Raw genomic sequence first — 21,768 nt, 5'->3', positions numbered from 1 at the left:
CTCCACCCGATCAATATCTGTTCATTGTCTGGATGGGCAACCCCTTCCTGACCCCGGGAAACTTCCCCCGACTGCCCCAGTACAAACTCTTTCTTTGCACCTGTTCACTGCAGTTTATGCTTGTTTGTGGGGGTGATGTAACTAGTGCCCGTCTTCCCCATTTGGCTGTCAGCTCCACAGGGCAGGAACCATCATCATGGAGTTCCCCACTGAATGAAGGACCGACTGTCTATTATACTAAATCGTTCTAGGGCAGAACTTACTTGTGTGACAAAATTCACAGCCTCCTTTAGGGAAGAAATGATCGTTCCTGAAAATGGGCAATTTTCTGGTGCATTTCAATGAGAGCCATCTTCTAGGAAACCTGTGGCATTCAGGGACCGATTTTTTTTTTTTTTTTTTTTTTTTTTTTTTAAATCAAACCATTGTATTGAGGGGCTTCCGGGAAAGGTCGAAGGGGAGGAGGACAGGGAGATCCGACGTCCTCGGCCCGGCCGGAATCTTTCCAGCCTTACAGTCGCCGAAAGAGACCGAATAATTTTTAAGCAGACATTTCTTCATTGGACCTTCATTTTTTTTCTTTTGTTAGGAAACTATCAAGACTAAATTGTCTTAGAGTTCTTTTCTTGGATAAAGTTTGAATAAAAGCATTGAAACTGCGTATATAGCCAAAACGTGTTTTCGTTACTAATACAGAAGCATACAGTCATACGCAATGATGATTTGCGAGAAACTGGAATCCCAAAACCTTTCAGTTTTGCAGTGCTAAAACTTTTCGCGATTAACGTGAACGACACACCCCTTAGTCTCCCCCACCACAGCGCCCCCTGGTGCGGATAGTCCAGATTCGCAGGACCAGAGGGGGGGCGGGGGCGGGACGAAGACTACAACTCCCATTAGGATCAGGGCTTCTGGTGACGTCACTACGGAGCGCGGGCTGGCCTCGTAACGCGCAGCTCTCCCATTGGTGGACTGTTGCAGGCGCCTGCGCATTTGGCACAGTCCCGCCCCCACTGTCTCCCGACCCTGTTACGTACCTGCGCCGCCCGAGCGGTCCTGGGATAGCGATGGAGACGCCCGGAGCGTCAACCCGGGCCCTATTGGTCCCTGCCGGGTCCGGGCCCCGGAGGAAGCGCGCGGGAGGGGAGGCCAGGGCTGCGACGAGCAAGCAACGGGTCCTGGACGAAGAAGAGTACATCGAGGTAAGACCTCGATGCGACGCTAGAGGATTCTGGGTCCCTTCCCCGCCTCGCGCTCTTCTCGGGTCCCTTCTCTCGGGTCCTAGCCGACTCGTACCCTCGCGGAGGTAGAGCAACCCGAGTCCGTGCTCTTGCGGTGTGGACAAGTCGGAGAGCCAAACAAATCATGCAGAGAGAGGTGTCCTTGGTGGGGGAGGCACCAGTAGTATTGTTGGGGGGGGCTTTGTTTGTTTGGGGGGCTTAAGGGAAACAAGGTATTTTATTAAAGCGTGAGTAGGTGTGTGGGAGGATGGTGGCAAAGAGGACTTTCTAGAGAGTTGAAACAGCAGATGCAGAGGCTGGAGGTCTTGGAAACAGTCTGTGATTGTGTCAGCATCATTGAGTTAGTGGGCGTCGGAAGATCCTTGAAGTGGGTCTTAATACTACAGCGGACATGCAGGATGAGGAGCTGGCAGGGAGATTGGAGGAAATCCGTTTGGTTTGGGACTGGTTAAGTTTGGGAGGCCTCTGGGTAGACAGGCAGCTGGCATTAGTGGATAGCTGGGTGCACAAATGTGCAGCTTAGGAGCAAGGTCTGGCTGGAGGTACAGATTTGGGATCTCAGCCAGTGCTGCTGGTGGGGGCGACAGGCTGAAATCATCCAGGTAAAGGGTTCCGACTGGAAATAGGAGGCCTTGGGTGGAATGAAGAGGCAAAACCCACCTTGGTCCAGCTGGTGTGGAGATGGAGCCAGCAAAGGAGATGAAAGTGATCAGTTAGTGAGGGGAGAGAGAAAGGTTTCACATCCTCATTAGAAACTACAGCTAAGCTCAGGGGATTGTTGGGTTGGACAGAGGTTGGGAGCATCAGCAAAGACCTTAGCTATGTACATTGGTAGACTGAGAGGCAGAGGAGAGGCAGATGTGAACTCTGACAAAATTTTATTCTGACTTCTGGGGCTCCTGGGTGGCTCAGTCATTAAGCATCTGCCTTTGGCTCAGGGCGTGATCCCAGCATTCTGGGATCGAGCCCCACATCAGGCTCCTCCGCTAGGAGCCTGCTTCTTTCTCTCCCACTCCCCCTGCTTGTGTTCCCTCTCTCACTAGCTGTCTCTCTCTCTCTCTGTCAAATAAATAAATAAAAATCTTAAAAAATAAAAAATAAATAAAATAAAATTGTTCCTCTCCTTCTTTCTCCTTGACCACCTAGAAAGCTGGAGATATTTTAAAAAAATTTTTCTTTTATTCTGACTTCTGACAGGGCCTCCAGACAGTCATCCAGAGGGACTTCTTTCCTGATGTGGAGAAGCTGCAGGCTCAGAAGGAGTACCTGGAGGCTGAGGAGAATGGAGACTTGGAAAGGATGCGTCAGATTGCCATCAAGTTTGGCTCTGCCCTGGGCAAGATGTCCCGGGAGCCCCCACCGCCCTGTAAGAGCGGCAGTGGCGGAGAGGGGAACTCCTGCTGAACTGATGCCTTAGGCTGGCTCTAATCCCCACCCCCTTCCTCCTTCTAGATGTGACTCCAGCCACATTTGAAACCCCTGATGTGCACACAGGCAGCGGAGTGGTGGGCAGCAAGCCCCGGGGCCGGGGCGGAGGCCTGGAGGAGGGCGATGGTGAGTCAGCAGTTGGGTTTGCTGCGAGTCTCATCCTGTGCGGCTCTGAGGGGCTGGCCCAGAGGCAGATCATATCTTGTCCCTAAGGGCTCTGTTTGCCTAAATGGCAACCCATGGGGTCAAAGAGCACCGGTCTGGGAGGCAGGCATGGGGCAGTTCTCTGAGCCAGCCCTCCTCCGTGAAATGGGAATCTCGCCACCTCTCTTACCAGCCTGCTCTCTTGTGTGCCAGCCCCTGCCCGGTGGGTTTCATGGGCCTCGGAGGGCCCCTTTCCCACTGTCATCTCAGAATGCCTCAGAGTCTCTGCTCTTGTTTCTTCTGACTTAGTCACTTCCCCTGGATAGCTGCACGGGTCACACCTTCTCTCCCCTCAGGTATTACCATTCAGGAAACCCTTTCCTGACAACCCCCCCCCCCGAAAATATTCCTTCCTGACTGGCTTTGTTTTCTTGCTGTAGGACATGGCACTTAAAAAGGCATCTCTCTATTTATTGTCCTTCCTCACCACGAGAGCTTCTCTGTCTTGCTTCCGTGTGTATGTGCTGCATCCAGGACAGCACATGGCCTGTTGTGGGAGTAGAACAAACAAGTTGTCTTCTTCCACACGTGTATTGGCATGTCGTGACATGATCCGGCGTAAAGAGGGAATCTTCTAGGAAAGAGCATTTTGAGCCCTGTTGAACATAAGTGTACTACGTGCTATGGGACTTTCTCGTGATCGGTGGTTGATCTCGTCGGTAGAACATCAGTGCCCAGACAAGATGCTTGCTGTTCTCTGCTGGGCTCTAGTCTATAGCACGCTAACGCAGATGCCCTGTGTGCTCACACAGACGAGATATTTTCTGCCTTCAAATCCAGCTCATCGCGGCGTTACTGTAATCCATTCTGTTGTGTCCTTGGAGCTTGGTCCCCTGGAGCTTGATCGCAGCTCCGCTGTGATGTGGCAGATGAATCACCGGCAATTTACAGAGTCTTGTTATTTATTTATTTATAAAAATTTTACTGTATTTATTTGAAGGAGCAAGCGCGTGTGCTAGTGGAGGGAGGGGCAGAGGGAGCAAGAGAATCTCAAGCTGACTCCACACAGGGCTCGATCTTGAGATCACGACCTGAGCCGAAATCAAGAGTCAGATGCTTAACTGACTGAGCCACCGAGGCGCATCTCTCAGAGTCTTTTCTTTTTTCTCTTTTTTAAAGATTTTATTTATTTATTCGACAGAGATAGAGACAGCCAGCGAGAGAGGAAACACAAGCAGGGGGAGTGGGAGAGGAAGAAGCAGGCTCATAGTGGAAGAGCCTGATGTGGGGCTCGATCCCATAACGCCGGGATCACGCCCTGAGCTGAAGGCAGACGCTTAACCGCTGTGCCACCCAGGCGCCCCTTCTTTTTTCTTTTTTTTAATATACCTTGTTGATAAATCTAGGAGTCATTTCGGTAACCTCGGTTTGAGTCCTTATCTTTCTGAGTCTGGGTCTTGAACTTTTAGCCACTATGCTTCGTGCAGTCTAGCAGGTAGGAGGTGGTCAAGACTGTCAGCGGAATGGAAGACAAGGCTGTCCTCCTGATGGCCCTGCTGAAGCGTGCCCCACTACGCACAGTGCGATGACACCATCTCAGTGGGGGTACCCCTTTCTATGGTGGTGGGTGCGACGGCTGGGGTTGTGGCCCCGTGCCTGCGTGGCCTCATCCCATCTGGAGCACTGGATCCTCCGGGGTCCCTGCCCTCAGAGCCTGCTGGCAGGTTGGGAGGCTTAGGTGCCAGGAAGAGAGGAGCAGGCAGGGAAGCACAGGTGCCAGGAAGGGACAGAGAGAGAGCTTGGGTCTTTGGAGACAGGTCCTACAAGGACCGGCCCAATTTTGGCAGGGCAAGGCTTCTATGACCGCCTGCCTTTTTTCCTCTGAGCCCTGGGTGCCCCTCTTCCCGTCTGAGTCAGACATAGATTTCATGTGACATCCAGCGGATGAGGAGAGCCCCTGAGTGCCCCCTGGGCAGTTGGGGGATGATTCTGCCCCCAGGTGGGGAGTTGTCTGGCTGTGTGGGCTCTTACCCACAGATGCACAGCCAGGGTGAGGGTTCCAACCCTGCTTACGTGGTTAGCACCGTTTGTCGGACTGAGTGACTACAGAGTGTTCATGCTGCTTTGGTTCTGTGTCACCCCACCTCTGCCCCTGAGCAGGAGAGGCTGGAGAGGAGGCCGAGAAGGAGCCCCTGCCCAGCCTGGATGTCTTCCTGAGCCGGTACACAAGCGAGGACAATGCCTCCTTCCAGGAGATCATGGAGGTGGCCAAGGAGAAGAGCCGGGCACGCCACACGTGGCTCTACCAGGCCGAGGAGGAGTTCGAGAAGGTGTCCTTGGGTGCGGGGGCACGGGCATCCTCTGTCAGGGTGGAGGGAGTCCTGGGGCCAGGGGCACCGTGCCTGGGGGCCTCTCTGACCCTCCCTTTCCCCCTGTGACACAGAGGCAGAAAGATAATCTTACACTTCCGTCGGCAGAGCACCAGGCCATCGAGAGCAGCCAGGCTGGCGTGGAAACCTGGAAGTACAAGGCGAAAAACTCTCTCATGTACTACCCAGAGGGTGAGCAGGCAGGACTGGCAGGCAGCATGGCGTGGGACCTTTAGGGTGCGTGCATCTGTGCTCCCTGGCGTACCGGGCCTTGGAGGGGTCCTGGTCTGCCTCTGGGCAGAACGGTCTGTGTGTTATTGGTGAGGGAAGGAGGCTGCTCCCCGCTTTGCCCGGCTTCATGCTTCTGTTCACCGGGGAATGACTTGGGCTCTCCTTCAAGCCTTGAGTGTGGGGCAGTGGTGGGGCCCCCCACCCTCTGACACCGCTGCCATCTCTCCTCCATCCTCCAGGTGTCCCTGATGAAGAACAGTTGTTTAAGAAGCCGAGGCAGGTGGTACATAAGAATACTCGCTTTCTCAGGGATCCCTTCAGCCAGGCCCTGAGCAGGTCCCAGCTGCAGCAGGCTGCCGCCCTCAATGCCCAGGTGAGTGGCCGGGGCTGGCTGTGGGCAGCCACCACCTTTCTGATCTTGGTCTCCTTTCTTAAATTAGTACCGTTCTTGGGTTTGGCGGAGCCTAGCATCATGTGAGTATCTGGGGCTCCTGTGGGGCAGGGTCCTGAGTCTTTTCTTGACCTGTATGGGCTTCCACTGGGGCACTGTCTTGGCCAGAGATGTTTTGTGGGTCAATTCTGTGCCAGCTTCCTGGGAGACAAGGACGTGAGAGAAGAGAGGCTGCTGGGGGCCAGCGCAGGCTGGCCAGACCCACACCCATGCACTGGGCAGGGCAGGGCAGGGGTAGATGGGGTGGGCAGGCTGGGGTAGGGCGAGGCTTGGTAGACCAGACAGCAGGGATGTCTGAGCCAAGGAGTCACGGTGCAGTGGTGACTCCAGTGGTCACGGGGTTGAAGTGGAAGAGGCAGGAGGTGGGGAGACTGTTCTGGCGGCTTCTGTAGGTGCCTTGTGGGAAAGAGGTCAGAGCACACATGGCAGTAGTCAGCGTTGCTTCCTTTCGGGGCCTACGTTAGTAGCCACTGAAAGCAGCTTGTGTGGGGTGTGGGGTGTGGCCTGAGGCAGAGGACCCCGGCCCTGTCCTGCATGGAAGGAGGGGGAGCTTCCCTTGCTCTGAATCCTGCTCTGACAGGTCCTCAAAGTCTTCGCAGGGGCTGGGGTCCTTCCTCTCTTTCTCCAAGGGGGAGTGGCAGCCCCCGAGCTTTGGGCCTGCCCCGAGGAGGGGAAGCATTGCCAGCATGTTCTGTGCATTTGCCCATCAGCTATCTGGGGAGAGCAGGCCTGGGCCCCCCCGACACTAGTCTCTCTTGTTTGTTCCAGCACAAACAGGGCAAGGTAGGCCCTGATGGCAAGGAGCTGATCCCCCAGGATTCCCCACGAGTGGGTGGATTTGGATTTGTTGCGACCCCCTCTCCTGCCCCTGGTGAGAAGTGAACTTGCTGGCACACCAGCCCCCTGATAGGACTGCCTGTGGGGAGGTGGACTGCTCAGGTGGCTCTGGGGACTGTTGACATTTCTCCATGTCTGCCACATGCCTCATGTGACTCGGGGACCCCGTGTCCCACCTGTGCAGTGACAGAGCTGAACGGGGCTGTGGGTGGGCTGGACTGTCAGGTAGAGCTGACCTGAGAAGCATGGGGCCCAGCCCATTGAGCTGGGCGGTCTTCCTGCCTTGCCCCAAGCTTGGCAGGACAGACTGGTTTTGCTGGGAACCAGGGGTGTCGGGGCTCTGCTGGACAGACAGGCTGTGGTGAGTATGCTGAAGGGCACGGGGAGACTGGGCAGTGGGAGGCTGGGCATGGGGGCATAAAGAAGAGGCTCCAGACCCCAGCCCTGCATGTCCTCACACAGGAAGTTTATGAGTCTTGGGGACAGTCTCACAGTGCAGCGTGCACATCCCCCCCACCGTACACCCCGAGCACTGGCCTCTGAGTTCTGGGCTGCTGGTGTCTGTGACACAGGCCAGCGTATATGGAGGCACTACGGGTTTGCCGAGGGTCCTGGCAGGTTTGGGTGCTCTGAAAGCCCCTAAGTGTCACCTTCTTCGGGGTGGGGTGCCATAGCAACTTCCAGGAGGCCCCTGTGGCCATGTGCTAGGATGGGAGCCTAGCTGACCCAACCCAGCTTCTCTGGGGGAGCCCCCTTCCCAGGCTAAGCCCCACAGCTGTCAGGGCCTGGGCCTCCCTTGGGCCTAAAGTGGCCCTGGGGTTGTCTTCTCAGAGGGCAGAGGAGCCGGGGTTCCAGAATCCCGGGGAAGGAGAGTGGGCCATTTGCCAGCTTTCGCATTTGTTAGCTGGGGCATGCATGGTGATAGCTGGCTGTCATGGGCGGGAGGGCCTGGCAGTGCCCCCACCTGCATCCCCTGGCCTGAGGTGACTGAGCTTTCCATCTGCAGGTGTGAACGAGTCGCCGCTGATGACCTGGGGGGAGGTCGAAAACACTCCCTTGAGAGTTGAAGGATCTGAAACCCCTTATGTGGACAGGACGCCAGGGCCAGCCTTCAAGGTGGGTCACGGGGAGGGGAGCTCAGATGGGACCCTGAGTAGGCACATGGTCTTCAGAGCACTTGCCGCTGGGTGCACAGAGGATGGTCTAGCTGCCACTGGTCAAAGCAGAGCCATCTGAAGGGCCAGACCGTGCTCCAGGCCACACACCTGCGTACCACTGCACTTCTCAGTAAGACCAGGGCTCTGAGGACAGGTGTTGGGTGGAGGGAGGGACTCGGGTGTGGGGCCGGGGCACCAAAGCCATGGCCCTCTGAGCCTGCAGGCTGGTGGGCTGGGAAGGGCCCCAGAACCCCAGAGTTCCGTGGGATGTGGTTTGTGTCCTCAGAAGAATTGCGTGCTTGCAGAGGGAAGTCTCTGGCTGCATGCAGAGGGGAGCATGAACCAAGAGGCAACAGTCTTATAGCACTTGTCAAAGTGGGGCTCGTGAGGCCTGGAGCAGGTGGGGCAGGGAAGCTGGCTGCTGGGTGGTTTGTGGAGATGGGGTGGCCTCGGATGACCTCAGAGAGACTTTGAGATGCCAAGGCATTCTGGTCTGTACATAGCTTGTTGGGGAAACTGAGTGACTGGCGTAGTTTGGAACAGGAAGGAAGAGAAGTTGCTGGAAGCTGGGAGCATGCAGTCCTGTTCTCAGGGTGCTGGGCCAGCACTCCCAACCTGGAGTGCTAGGAGATCGCAGAAGGCAGAGGTCATTGTTGTTGCAGAGAGCAAAGGGCGCGGGATTGCATCATCTGCTTTGAAACCCCAAAGGGTCAGGCATGGAACTTAGAATTAATGTAGGTCTGCTGCGTGGGGAGCTGGGTTCGAGGTTGTCTTGAACCGATCTCTCTAAACACTCGCAGCGTGTAGTGTGAAATGCAACAGGAAAAGAGATCTCGCTCCGTGTAGCAGCAGAAATTTAGAACAATACTTTTAGCAATATCTTAGCTTTTGTAAAGGAACCACCAGCTAGTGCTGCAGGCTCGCATAAGGAAAATCGGAGGGTGTGGGCCGCAGCATGGGGCCTCCCCAGCATAGCTCCGCTCGCGTTCCGAGAGGGAATGCACGTCCACACAGACTCTGTATAGACGATTTTGGCATCTCGGTTCTTAAATTTGGGACACGAGGATAAGCAGGAAAAACTGGAGAGAGGAGTGCCGGCAGGCTTTTGGGCACGCCGCAGGTGTGGGGGTGTCAGAAGTCCGCCCCGGTCCTGGGGCCTACCAGGCAGCAGGAAGAGCTTCTGAACAAACCTCAGTCCAAGTCTGAATTCAGGGTATGTGAGAGACGACCGTTCAGATTGTGCTGAGCAGTAGGGTATTTGGACCTAAAGTGCCTGATAACGGCAGAAGGAGTTCCCCCAGTGGCAGAGTTAAGCATAGAAAGCAATAAATGTAAACAAGGAGAAGAAAATTGTAGTCAATGTTTAACCTGATGTTTAGGTAGGAAGGAGTGAGGCAAAGAGAGACGGTCACAAAGGAAGCAGGGAGTAGATAATACTATACGAGGAGGTCGATTTAAGTACAGCAAAAAATCCCGTGGTAAATAACTCTGAAAGCAAGTAACTGAGAAGGCGTTTGTGTGGCAGAGCTCAACGGAACTGAGGGGGGTAAAACTGAGGAAACAAACAAGCACTTGAATAGGAAGATAGGACGAGGATCCATTTCGAGAACTTCTGGAAGGAAATACAGAAGGTCAATGGAGGTTAAAGTCAGCAAGTGATTTACTCCTGTAGTCAGAGGGAAGCAGATTCAAGCAAGACCCCCTTTCTTCCCTAAAAGACTGTTGGAGGCTCACAGGTCGGCAGGGAGCCACGAGGACAGGAGGGAGACCCGGGCCCCGGGTGGATGGGCAGCTCAGGCGAGGTGGTCGGGGGCTTTCAGGGGATTTTTAGGGAGGCGGCTGTGGGTTGTGAGGATCACGGGGCGCCACGGGAGAGAGGCACGTGCTGCAGCAGCAAGGGACTGGCTGGCTCAGTGTGCTGCCTTGTAGATCCTGGAGCCCGGCCGCAGGGAGCGGCTGGGGCTGAAGATGGCCAACGAGGCTGCCGCCAAGAACCGGGCCAAGAAGCAGGAGGCCTTGAGGAGAGTGACGGAGAACCTGGCCAGGTGAGGAGTGCCTGCCCTCCATGGGTGGGGGCCTCTCCCTGTTTCCGCTTGGCCCCACCCCCTGCAGTGTGGATACACAGTGTGCAGGGCAGGCCAGGGGTTCTGTTGTAGGTCCTGTGGCAGCTTCTCTGGTCCAGGGCGTGGCCTGTATGAACCAGGATGCAGGGCCCCTCTCCGTCTTTTCCTTCTTCAGCCGCCTCCTTGGCACATCCCTAAGAGGCGCCTTGGGGCCCCTTGTTCCGCTATGAGCTTCTGTCAGCCATGTGGAAGCAGGTGTATCGTTCTCCTTGGAGAGAGCCCCACATCCAAGGGCAGCACCACCCCTTGACCTTAAGTTTGGCTGCAGAGCTGTGTGCCGGGCCGTCGGGTGTCCTCAGCCTGTAATGACCACACATCTCCCATGTATCTTCGTGGGGCCATGGGAAGCCCCGCTGCTGGCAGTGCCCGGCTGGGCCTCATGGTGCCTCTTTCACCCACCCCTTCCACCCCAGCCTCACCCCCAAAGGCCTGAGCCCAGCCATGTCCCCAGCCCTTCAGCGCCTTGTGAGCAGGACGGCCAGCAAGTACACAGACCGGGCACTGCGGGCCAGCTACACCCCGTCTCCAGCACGCTCGACCCACCTCAAGACCCCAGCTGGTGGGCCTCAGACCCCCACGAGCACACCGGCTCCTGGCTCTGCGGCACGCACCCCCCTCAGCCAGGACCCAGCCTCCATCACGGACAACCTGCTGCAGCTCCCTGCCCGGCGCAAAGCCTCGGACTTCTTCTAGGGCCAGGCCCGGGCCGGGCCTGTGGAAGCTCTGTGGAGCCTGCAGGGCAGCTGCCCACTCCGCAGAGGACTCCGGCCTCCTGGGGACCCAGGCTCGGGCCAGAAATGGTGACTGTCCCGGGAGCCACAGAAAAGATGCCATGCCTTGGCCAGGCTGGCACAAAACTTGCCCCCACGGCCCTTGGGGTGTATCCCAGGGCCTCATTGATACTGTTTTCTATCGAAGCCTTGCCTGTTTCTATCTAGCCATCATTAAAGAGTACCTAGCACAGTCTGGCAGGACCGTCTGTCCGGCCCGCCCTGCACAGGCCTTAGGCTGCCCTCGTGCCCACATCGCGGTCTCAGGACTGCAGGCTTCCCTGGGAAGAAGCTTCTGGGTGAGGTGAACTTGGAAGTCCAGGATCTCTGGCCTTTCCTGCCACTACCTGCATTGCTTCTGTGGCCCACCTGGGGTTTGGAACCTGCCTTCTGCACTGAGCTCACAGCACATTGGGCCCTGCTTCCCAAATTCTGTCCCTCTGAGGGAAGGAGAGAGCCCTTGGAAGTTGTGCCCCTCACGTTCTTCTGGGGTTCTGGGTTCAGGTCTGTAGCCTCCCCAGCCGGGCCTGGCCTGCGTGGTTTGCTGGTGACAGGGTTGCGTGGGTCCGGTGTGTCAGCCCACACATCACATGTGGCACCTTCAAAGTGGCCTCAACGTTACCTTCTTCACGCACCTGGTCTCCAGCTCAGGTGGGGCAGGGCTGCCTCCCTTCCTGCACTTCCGTCTCCCCATGCTCCAGGCACCACCTTCCCTACGCTGCTGAGTCACCAGTAAGAGCTGTGGGTAACAGTAACCTGGGCCACAGTGTCTAAAAGCAATGGGGCCAGGTTCCACGCAGACCCGAGAGTGCCATGTGCACCACAGGCCACGTTTGCCCATGACCTTGAGGGCTTTGGTGCCCGACTCTAGGAGGCCTGGGCCAGCCACTTCACATGGAGGTGAGATGTCCAAGCTGGCTCCCAGATGGGTCTCTTCAGGCCTTAAGTGGGGTCAGGTTGTGCCCTCTGAGGGGCTTGCACTGCCCAAAGAGACAGCCTGGAGTCTGCTCAGACCAGAGTTTTTCTTGCTTTGAGCATACCGAGCCCTGCCCTGGCCATTGTCTTGGGTTGTCCTGCATGGGTCCTCGCCCCCTCCGTGAGTGCCGTGTTCCCTGGAGGCTGGTGTGGGGCCAGTCACCTGCCTAGGCACCCACTAGTCTGTGCATGACTGTGAGTTTCCACGGGGCCAAGCCCCAGCCAAGCCCTGTAACTTACCAGGGGCCTGGGACTGGGCTCAGCGGGTGGGACCGGGACCAGGACCGCCCGGGGATCAGGAAAGTGTGGCCCTTGGTGCTCTTCTCCCATAGGGTAAGGGGGGAAGCATGGACCAGAGCAGCATGGAGGCAGAGACATCTGAGTGGGTGTGAGATGCAGAGGGAGATGCTGTCCAGGCAAGGCCACTTAAGGCCAAGCGCCGCCCCCACCCCCCCCCAGCACTGGCTGGTGTATGGGGAGGACAGGAAGGGTTGGGGAGGGCGTGGGTGAGAGAGGTCTGGGCTGGGGCTGTTCTGGCAAAGGAAAGTGCACTCAAGGGGCCAAGGTCACTGATCTCAACTGCAAGAATGGAGGGAGCGGAGTACATGGGGAAAGGGGCTGTGTGAGGGAGAGGGATGGGGTCGGGGTCAGGGTGGATTGCTCCTGAGCCAGAGAGACCCTGGAGGCACTGGGCCCGGGGTGGGCCAGCAGGAGACGGTGGGGGCCTGGCTGTGAGCTGCGGCTGAGGTCGTCTTGCCCACAGGGCCTCGCCATGAGTCTGCCTGTGCCTGAGCACCAGTCCCTGCACCCTTTTGCTGGAGACCCCTGCGCCGCAGGGAGGGTGGTTGGCTGAGTCCTAGAGAAAAAGACGCCTCACGGGGCACTCTTGATGCTTGTATACACTTTGTGGTTTATTTGGTGGTCAGTAATTAATGTCTTTGCTACTAAGTGGAAGAAAGCTAATAGAACGTCATCAAAATAGTGGTTTAATTGACGGATTTTACTTGTTCCTTGCACCTGTGCCTTCTTCAGCTCCTACTGCCTATTTAGTTTATGTGGGTGCACACTATGCACCACGCCCCCCGGGCCCTCAGCACTGCTAGGTGCTCGCTTTCCCCACCTCGGCTCCAGTGACATGATGATCTTTTGCCTTGGAGGTCTCGGCCAGCCTGTCCTCCATCCTGTCCTCGTTCTCGGGCACCACCAGCAGCCGGTGCTGGGTTTTGGCCCCCAGCTTGTGGTCCGGCCGGTGCTCGGGCCGGTGCTCAGGCCGCGAGCCTGGCCGGGTGTCCAGTTTGCCCTCGGTCCGGTACTTGCCCTCACCCTCCCTCTTGAAGGAGGCAGAAGACATGGCTTTGGGCTTGGGGGGCTGCAGCCACGAGTGGCTGAGGATCTCGTCGATGTGCAGCCGCCGGTTGACGTCCGGCTGCAGGATGCGGTAGATGAGGTCCTTGCACTCGCCCGTCAGGTTCTTGGAGCGGGGGAAGTCCACGCGGTGCTCCTTCTGGATGCGTAGCATCTTCTTGATGTCGGAGTCGTCGTAGGGCATGGAGCCGCAGACCATGATGTAGAGGATCACGCCCAGGCTCCAGATGTCGTACACCTTGGGCTGGTAGGGGATGCCCTGCAGCACCTCGGGGGCCGCGTACGCCGCCGACCCGCAGAAGGTCTTGCTGAGGATGATGCGGCCGCTGCCGTCCCGCAGGCAGCGCTTGGAGAAGCCGAAGTCGGACAGCTTGATGTTGAAGTCCTTGTCGAGGAGGAGGTTCTCGCACTTGAGATCTCGGTGGACGACGTCCAGGTCATGGCAGTACTTGACGGCCGAGGAGAGCTGGCGGAACATCTTACGAGCCACGTCCTCATGCAGCGCTCCCCGACACTTGATGAACTCGAGGAGGTCGCCCTGGACCCCGAGCTCCATGACGATGTAGATGCGCCCATCAGAGGTCTCAAAGATCTCGTAGGTCTTGATGATGGAGCGGTGGTTGACGGTTGCCAGGATGTCCATCTCCCGAGGAAGGAATCTCTCCACGAAGTCGGTGGGCGTCTTCTTGCGGTCGATGATCTTGACCGCCACATTGAACTTGAGGCGCTCAGAGTAGGCAGATTTGACTTTTGCGTACGAGCCCTTGCCAAGATTGATGCCCACGATGTAACCCTTCTTCCTTAGGACCGCGGCATCGTCCATGGTGCCAGGAGCGGCTGGCGCCGCTGCACTCTACATCCCCTCCCCACGTGGGCCAGCGGGCATTGTCCTCATTTACACTGTGGGGTGCCGTCTGGCTGGGCTGGGCCTGGACTTGGAGGGGTGGAACGCTCAGCATTGTCCCCGCGTGACTTCAGCATGTGAAGTCATAAAGCCAGCCTGCCGGGAGTAGGGACTGAGCTGGGGGAAACAGGGCCCCTGGAACCCCGGAATCCAGGCTGGCCTGGCAGGAGTACCTACTCCCCACCCCCTGGAAGGAAGCCGGCACCCCAGACTGCGGTAACCCTCCCTGTTCCTCCTCCTCGCTGTGGCTTCCTTGTCATGAGTCAGGCCCGAGGGAGGGCCACCCAGGTCAAGCCCTAGTGCCGGCCCCATGCCCATTTCCTTCTCCTGGCTGTGAGGACTGACGCTGCATTGGTCCGTGCCCCACCAGGGCCGATTTCCCGCAGCTTCTTTGGGGCGTGAAGAAAACCCTCTCTAGGACTTGTGTCCTTGGAGCTGGTGGTGCCTGGGAGGAATGGCACTGGTCTGGCTAGCCTTGTGAACGAGAGCAGCTCTTGTTCAGGGTAGAAGGGTGGGCAGAGGAGTGCCGCTGCGGCGTGTGTGGGGTGGGAGGGCCGGCAGGGCCCTGAGCCCCAGACTGGCAGATGCGTGTTCCCAGGGCTGCGGCCTGCCTGGAGGACGGGCCAGGCCTCAGTCAGGTAGAGGAGGCATCCAGGCGGGGAAGAGCCTGGGAGAGGCGACGGGTTGTTCTGAGAATTGCTGAGTCTCACAGTCTGGAGGGAGGGTGGAGGAGAAGGGAAGTGGCTGGCAGCCATTGCAGGGCCTGGGGCTGGAAGAGCCATGACCCAAGTCACTTTGTAGGATGGTCCCTGGCAGAGCGCCTAGAGCATGGGCTTCGGGGTGAGTGGAGGCCAGTGCCTTTGACCAGACGAGAGGAGGCTGGCCTGCGGTGGGCCTGAAGGGACTGGGCGGCAGAGAGACAGAGGGTCTGGTGCACTGACCCCTGAGTGGCCAGGACCTTGGTCAGAGCTTTGGTGCTGAGGGTCCTGGTAAGAGCAGGCTAGGGGAGGAGGAGGGGGTCCTCAATTATGTCACTCTGGACCTTTGTGAGGAGTGGGCATGTTGTGGCCTGGTGGACCCCTGGCGTTGGCATCTCTCAAGCTGTCTTGCACCTGAAAGCAATGTGAAAACCCTTGTGTTTTTGCTTTGGGAAGTGTGGCATCTTCTGTGTGTCTCCTTAGCTACTTTAGAAGCCCTGCTGCTCATTTGTTCCCCATCGCAGGCACGTTGTGCCCACACGTGGGCGTGCCATGTGCTCAGTGTTCAGGTGCGTGGGGGAGGAGGAGGAGGCCTGCGTGTGGGAGGTCGGGAGGGGAGGGGAGGGAGGAGCCAGTGTGCAGAGGATCTGTAGGGCCCCGCCAGGTTGATGAGGGGTGGGACATGCCAGGCAGGCATGTGAACACACCTGGGGCACACAGGGAGCTCCCTGCATCTGGAGGTTTATGTGGAAGATCTCCAAGGTGGGGCAGCCAGAGTCCAGATGCCAGGTAGGAGTGACTGCCCTCCAGCAGCCACGGCCTCCCTGAGGCCCGCTCCTGGCTCTTTGGAACTTCTGTTGCAGTAGCTTTGGCCTGATGCCTGCTCTCTCCTGGGATGTCTTTGGCAGAAATGACCAGAACTTCATTCCTTTGCATCCCACAAGGGGCTGGCTGTGAGGATTTGCAGGCCAGGACCCAGGAGCATGACAGTCTCCTCTGCCCTCCTGCACACCCGAATGTTCTATCTGGGGCACCCCCCTGCACGTCTGCCTTTTTGGCTGACTCTGCCGACCCACCCACTTTCCCCTTTCTTGTAGCTTCTGCTTCCTCATACTCTGCCCTTGCCCGGGACCACGTGGCCTCTTTGGTTGTCGGGGGACACGGTTGAGGAGGCACAAGGTGAGTTGCTGGGGTGGGGCCAGGTGGCTTTGCCCCACACACACACGCCGAGGCAGGCGCTCCTGGTGTGTTCAGGCCGGGAAGTGTCCCATTGGACCTGTGGCCTCCGGGGGCTCCGCCCAGCCTGCGGCCCTGCGCGTGGGAGACCTGCGGACTCTGGGAAGGCACCTTCCCTCTGAGTTTCGGTTTCCTCCATTTCTCCACTCACCCTATAGGCATTGGAGGGTTGGTTTCAGATTCTGGGGTTCACTGACGAACTAGACAGGACCCATGCCTTTCCTGAAGCCCAGAGGACAGGGAGCTTCCGTGTCCCACCAACAGCGCAAATGCCTAGTGGTGGCTGTGCCATGACACAGGAACCCAGGGCTGTGAGGGAAAAACTGGGACTGGATTTGGGGAGGCTGGGAGGGCTGAGTCCTGAGGAGTTCGCTACATGGAGGGGGACGAGGCCATGGTGAGGATCTTGATCCTAAAGCCTTGGGGAGGGTCACTGAAGGGCCCAAGCCAGGGCTGACCGCAGGAGTGGCCTGGAATGTGAGACTTCAGTTACCTGGGCCGCCACGCTCTGCTGTGTGATCTCAGGCAGTTGCCCACCCTCTCTGAGCTGTCTCTCCACCTGTAAAGCACACAGTAGATGCTCCTTCGTGGGGCCCCTCCTGCCCAGGCTTGCCTTCCGGCTAGGCTATGGTGAGTTGCTCCCAGACCCTCTTGCTGCATATTGCCCGCGGCCCCGATGACCACAACAAGGCACGGGTGACCAAGGCGAGGAGGCTCATGAGCTTCTCCTCAGGATGTCCCCACTCCAGCCAACCCCGTGGGCTCTGGAATTGTACTCCGCCACCGGATGATCTGCATGATGCTGAGTTCCTGGGGCCTCTGGGGAAAATTGGGTGGCTCTTCTAGTATTCCCCAGGGCCTGTTCTGCGCCTGGACCTCGGCACTCGCAGGCCTGCCCCAGCAGCGCTCATAGTGGCAGGCTGCCCAGCTCGGAAGGCTTTGTGGAGGCCGTGGCGCCTTGGCTGATCCTGGAGCCACGGGTAAGGTCTGCAGGGATGCATCTACAAGCGTGGTTATAGCATGTGTGTGGGGGGGTATGGGGATGAGGGAGAGGGCTGGGAGGCCAGGAGGAGGCCAGGGCTGGGATGCCAAGGCCGGGCACTGGGATCCTTCCCGAGAGCAGTGGGCTCTGGACTGTATGCAGGAGGGAGGCACTGGCCACTGGAGGAGTCCTGGGGCGAGTAGAGGCCTTGGTGGTAGCTGCACTGTGTGTTCATGACAGACACCCAGGAGCACGGAGACAGGAAGACCTAGAATGTGTGAAGGTGGCTGTGGGGAGGGCAGGAGCCAAGCAGAGTGGTGGAGTGGATGTGCGGAAGGGTACAGAGTGGGGCTGGGGCAGTCACTGGACCTCACATCTCCTGGGGTCTGGAGTTGGGGCCTTTCCAAGACACCGACATGGGCAGAGGAGGGTAAGTCTGAAGGCCCTTGTCCTCTTGATGCGTCAAACCCGCAGGTCCACATGAGGTTGTCCAGAGTTGAGTGCAAAGCAGGAAGAGAAAGGGGCTCCCATGGCTGAGGTGAGAGGGACCAGCCTGAGAATGACACGGGTGGGCCGCACAGGGCACGACAGCCAGCGATGCTAAATGCAGGGCTGCTCCTTCTAAAGGACACCGATGGCTGCAGGGTACAGGCATGCATTGTGAGCGCACCTGTCCTCGCCAATGTCCGCTTATCCACTCTGGCATGGAGCACCGCCGCTGGGGTCAGACTGGGACTAGAGCGGAATGGGATGTGGTCGAGACCACACAGTGACTGTGGGACATGCGGGCTGGGTGAGGCTGGGCCATCCAGCGCCCAACCACCACCACTCCTCCTGGGCAGGGGGAATGACCACAGGCAGGATGACTCAGGGCATGTCCAGAACTGGGTGTTGGCTGGCCATGGGGGAACCCTGGTGGACAGAATGAAAGAAAGGAGTTGACTACCAGGGTGGGGAACTCAAGAGGGGCTGAGAGGCTGGTCCACCTGTCCCCTGCAGGCCCCCTCCCCACCGGCAGCCGTTGGAGGCAGTGGCGCAGGGATGTTGAGGGCCGAGATCCTCAGCCCCAACTTCAGAGGAGCCCCCGCCTCCTGCCCCTCTGCTGCAGGCCGCCCCTTGACCCCTTGCCCTTCCTGGTCCTGTCCTCTCTGTGCCCCCTTCCCCTCCCCAGCACTGCACTCATGGCCTCCCTCTTGAAACAGCATCTTCCTTGCTCATCTCTCTACTCTGGTCCGGGGCCTGAGGTCACAGTCAGGGCTGGGCACACGGGGGTGTATTTTCCCAAACTGGAGGTGAAATGTGGTGTGATCTGAGAGTTGGGAGCCGGAGGGGGGTGGGTAGTGCAGGATCCTCTCCCTGGATGACCGCAGTCAGCTGGGGCAAAGACATTCACCCTGGGGTTGGCACTACTATAGTGATTTATTGATTCTTTAGCCATGTGGGTTACCAAGTTCAAAGGGAGGGAGAAGAAACTGAGGAAAATAGTGGCTCATCCAGGACAGTCTTCCTACTTTGGCTTGTCCCTTGGTTTCTTTGGAGCTCAGGCTCAAAGCCATAAGCTCTGCTTCATCCCCTGCTGGCCCCCTGGGCCAAGAGAGGCTCGCTAGGTGTGTGTCTCTGAGGGCTGTGGGAGGGCCTCTTCCTCTGTCTCCCTGCCGGCCAGCTCTCCATTAAGGCCCATAGTGTCTGACTGCCTTGACACCGGCACTTGCAACGTCTCCTCCTCGTCGGGTTTTGGCTCAGAGTGTGTCTCGGGCCACGCCTCCTCCCGGGGCTCCAGCTTGGTGGCAGACTTTTTGTCAGGGGTCTCAGGGGTCCGCGAGGGCTCAGGGCCCCGGGAGCTCTCGCCCTCCTCATTGATGGCTGCAGAGAACAGGCCCGGTGCCTTGGGCTGCAGCCACAAGTGGCTGAGGATCTCGTCGATGTGCAGCCGCCGGTTGACGTCCGGCTGCAGCATGCGGTAGATGAGGTCCTTGCACTCGCCCGTCAGGCGCTTGGAGCGGGGGAAGTTGACGCGGTGCTCCTTCTGGAGCCTCAGCATCTTCTTGATGTTGGTGTCGTCGTAGGGCATGGAGCCGCAGACCATGATGTAGAGGATCACGCCCAGGCTCCAGATGTCGTACACCTTGGGCTGGTAGGGGATGCCCTGCAGCACCTCGGGGGCCGCGTACGCCGCCGACCCGCAGAAGGTCTTGCTGAGGATGATGCGGCCACTGTCGTCCCGCAGGCAGCGCTTGGAGAAGCCGAAGTCGGACAGCTTGATGTTGAAGTCCTTGTCGAGGAGGAGGTTCTCGCACTTGAGATCTCGGTGGACGACGTCCAGGTCATGGCAGTACTTGATGGCCAAGGAGAGCTGGTGGAACTTCTTGCGAGCATCATCCTCTTGCAGGGCTCCCCGGGTTTTGATGAACTCGAGGAGGTCACCCTGGACCCCGAGCTCCATGACGATGTAGACCTTGCCGTCTGATGTCTCAAAGATCTCGTAGGTCTTGATGATGGAGGGGTGGTTTAGTATGGGCAGAATCTCAATTTCCCGGGGAAGGAATTTCTCCAAGAAGTCCGTGGGGGCTTTCTTGCGGTCGATGATCTTGACCGCCACGTTGAACTTCAGGCGCTCAGAGTAAGCGGATTTGACTTTTGCGTACGAGCCCTCTCCCAAATTTATCCCCATGATGTAGCCTCGTCGCTTGAGGATGGCAGAGTCATCCATGGTGCCGGGAGCACCCAATGCCTCTGAGGCTGCTGTCTACATCCCTGCAGGACATGGGCCAGTGGCGTCCTCATTTACACTGTGGACTGAGAGTCCTCTGGGCTGGCCGGCCCTGCTGTCCCTGCCTCCTAGAGGCCAAGACTCTGGGGTGGAACGTTCAGCATTGTCCCCCCAGGTGACTTCAGTGGGTGAAGTCATAAAGGAGGAGTGCCCTGGGGGGATGAGGCTCTGGCCTGAGCCACTTGGACTTGGAACTCTGGAAGGCCAGCCAGGGGGCTGGAGTGGACCAAAGGCCAGTGGAGAGTGCCCTTCCACTTGGCTGAGACCCGAGATAGGAGGGGGCTGTGGGGAACACATTGGTCTGCCGGTGCTTCTAAACAAGGAGCCAGGCCTCCTTGTGGGGTTGATTATTTCGACATGGGGCCTCCCAGGAAATCCAGGTTGGATGGTCATATTAGTCTGAGTCCCAGCAGGAAACAAAAGACGTACTCAAGTTAGGGCAGTCTGAGGAGAGTTTAATAAAGTCATCTTATTTACAAAGATGGGAGCAGACTATTGGGTACCCCAGACCCCTGGACGAAGGGAAGGTTGGTCACTGGAATCTGGGAAGAGTGTAGAGGCAGTGACTCCAGAGGGAGGGAGCTGGGGAAAAATATCCCTGACCTCTTTTCCCTCCCTTCATCCCTAGAGGTCCTTGGCGATGTCCACACAGGCAGCCTGCAGGCTGTGCAGGAGGACCAAAGGTAGGGGTGGATCAGGAGGGGCAAAGACTCTTGGCCCAGCAGTGATTGTAATTTCGGAAGCCAAGGCTTTGCCTTCTCCCTGCATGGTTTGGCTGGACTTTTCACCTCCCTGTCCTACTCTCCCCATCTGAACTTTTGCTGGCCTGCTTCTCCCAACAGTGGCTCTGCAGGGGGACAGCTGGCCGGGATATCTGCTCTTAGCTGTGAGTTCCCTCCCTGGGGTCTGCCCAGCCTGTAACCCTGTCTGGGCTCCCTGGGCACATTAAAGTTTGGGCCTAGATCCCTTTGAATGCAGCAGCTGCTCCTGGGAATGCTCCCTGAGGACAATGCAAGCAGCCAGGGCAGTGTTGGACAGGGACCACTGTTTCTGCTAGCCGTGGGGCCCCTCGGCTGTGACAGGCCCTTTGTCTTGCACCTGAGGGAGCAGGGGCAGGCAGGTCTGGCCTAGCCTTGGGTTTTATCTCGGCCATCTCTACTTGGAGGGAGTGGGTACCTCTCTCAGGGACCCCGAATGTCATAGGCCGGAATCCTGGGACATTCAGGATTATGCTTTGAAGGGACTTGGGAGGATGGCTCCTGGGGAGTAAACCAGTGGGGCTGGAGGTGGGCCAGGCTAAAATGGGTCCCCTTTTCTCTGCTCCCATCTTCACCCTCTTCCCCAGCCCTGACACTGTGCCAGGCCTTGTGTGCATGGCTGGTGGTCCTTCCATTGGACAGCTTGCTCCTCTCCTAGTGGGATACTCCATCTGCTGTGTTCTCTTCCACAGTCACACTGTTCCCTGACAGGTGTGAGGCCAGCTCTGGGAGCATGGGCTCCTGAGCCTTTCCTCCCTGCAGATGTGGCCTGCTGTGGCAGCAGCTGTGCCCAACATTCCTTCCTCCTCTTCCCACCAGGCAGGGCTCTTCCTTCAGAGGCCAGCTTTGCTCCACAGTCTAATATCTAGGTTTCCCTGTCAACTCCTCTTGTGTGACATTCCGGTAGGCTATTTCCTCATCTGAAACATTTTCAGTAGTGTGTACTGGGGAAGCCACACCTGCCTGTTTCTTACAGGGTGGATCCTCCATGCCCCCATCTTCCCACTTCCTCAAAGCTTGTCTGGGTTCCTCCCGTTTTCCTCATCTCTTCTCCGCAGCGGTTCTGCCTTTACAGAACCACTTTAGGGAGTACTCTTGGGCCGCTGACCAGACCTGGGCCCGCAGGTATGCGGGGTGTGACGACCCCTCGTACCCCAGGGTCCCGCTTCACCCTGGTCCACCTCGGCTCCCTGTCCCTCCCCTCTTCCTTTACGCTCCGCCCCCCTGGGCTGCTCCCCGCCTCTCCGCTCCCCACCTCATCGGTCCCACTGCGCCCCGCCCCTTTCTGTATCCGTCATCTTGGCCGGGTTACCCCTCCCCCACCTCCCC

At 58.1% G+C, this 21,768-nt stretch overlaps 3 protein-coding genes across 5 annotated transcripts; 1 reads left to right on the top strand and 2 right to left on the bottom strand.

Annotated features, from left to right (window-relative positions):
• Positions 1-1,034: 1,034 nt before the first annotated feature.
• ESS2 (ess-2 splicing factor homolog) lies at positions 1,035-20,163 on the top strand. Of its 3 annotated transcripts, XR_008956979.1 has the most exons (11): positions 1,035-1,202; positions 2,439-2,607; positions 2,694-2,795; positions 4,974-5,143; positions 5,257-5,374; positions 5,653-5,786; positions 6,633-6,735; positions 7,708-7,817; positions 9,788-9,903; positions 15,791-16,909; positions 18,978-20,163. XR_008956979.1 is itself a non-coding variant. In XM_057305741.1 (10 exons), the coding sequence occupies exons 1-10, from the start codon at positions 1,068-1,070 to the stop codon at positions 16,131-16,133; spliced, it is 1,500 nt and encodes a 499-aa protein (XP_057161724.1). In that variant the 5' UTR covers positions 1,035-1,067; the 3' UTR covers positions 16,134-20,163. The 3 variants fall into 3 exon arrangements, 2 of the variants coding, with proteins under 2 accessions (XP_057161724.1, XP_026342141.1); XM_057305741.1 differs by having other exon boundaries at positions 15,791-20,163; XM_026486356.4 differs by lacking the exons at positions 15,791-16,909; positions 18,978-20,163 and adding an exon at positions 10,395-10,947.
• TSSK2 (testis specific serine kinase 2) lies at positions 12,826-13,914 on the bottom strand. Its single transcript, XM_026486305.2, has one exon. The coding sequence runs from the start codon at positions 13,912-13,914 to the stop codon at positions 12,826-12,828; it is 1,089 nt and encodes a 362-aa protein (XP_026342090.1).
• TSSK1B (testis specific serine kinase 1B) lies at positions 18,515-19,621 on the bottom strand. Its single transcript, XM_026486253.2, has one exon. It carries the CDS (start codon positions 19,619-19,621, stop codon positions 18,515-18,517), a length of 1,107 nt encoding a protein of 368 aa, XP_026342038.1.
• Positions 20,164-21,768: the final 1,605 nt, after the last annotated feature.

Source organism: Ursus arctos, unplaced genomic scaffold, assembly GCF_023065955.2.
Source record: "Ursus arctos isolate Adak ecotype North America unplaced genomic scaffold, UrsArc2.0 scaffold_34, whole genome shotgun sequence".
Classification (NCBI taxonomy): domain Eukaryota; kingdom Metazoa; phylum Chordata; class Mammalia; order Carnivora; family Ursidae; genus Ursus; species Ursus arctos.
Note: the sequence above shows the minus strand (reverse complement) of the source record. Positions and strands in the feature narration are given on the sequence as shown.

Bases quoted from the DNA above. Each gene is read 5' to 3' on its own strand.
- ESS2 (XM_057305741.1), top strand. From the start codon at position 1,068: ATGGAGACGCCCGGAGCGTCAACCCGGGCCCTATTGGTCCCTGCCGGG. The intron at 2,608-2,693 runs GTAAGAGCGGCA...TCCTCCTTCTAG, and splicing joins CCGGGAGCCCCCACCGCCCT to ATGTGACTCCAGCCACATTT. The intron at 9,904-15,790 runs GTGAGGAGTGCC...CCTTTCTTGTAG, and splicing joins GTGACGGAGAACCTGGCCAG to CTTCTGCTTCCTCATACTCT.
- TSSK2 (XM_026486305.2), bottom strand. From the start codon at position 13,914: ATGGACGATGCCGCGGTCCTAAGGAAGAAGGGTTACATCGTGGGCATC.
- TSSK1B (XM_026486253.2), bottom strand. From the start codon at position 19,621: ATGGATGACTCTGCCATCCTCAAGCGACGAGGCTACATCATGGGGATA.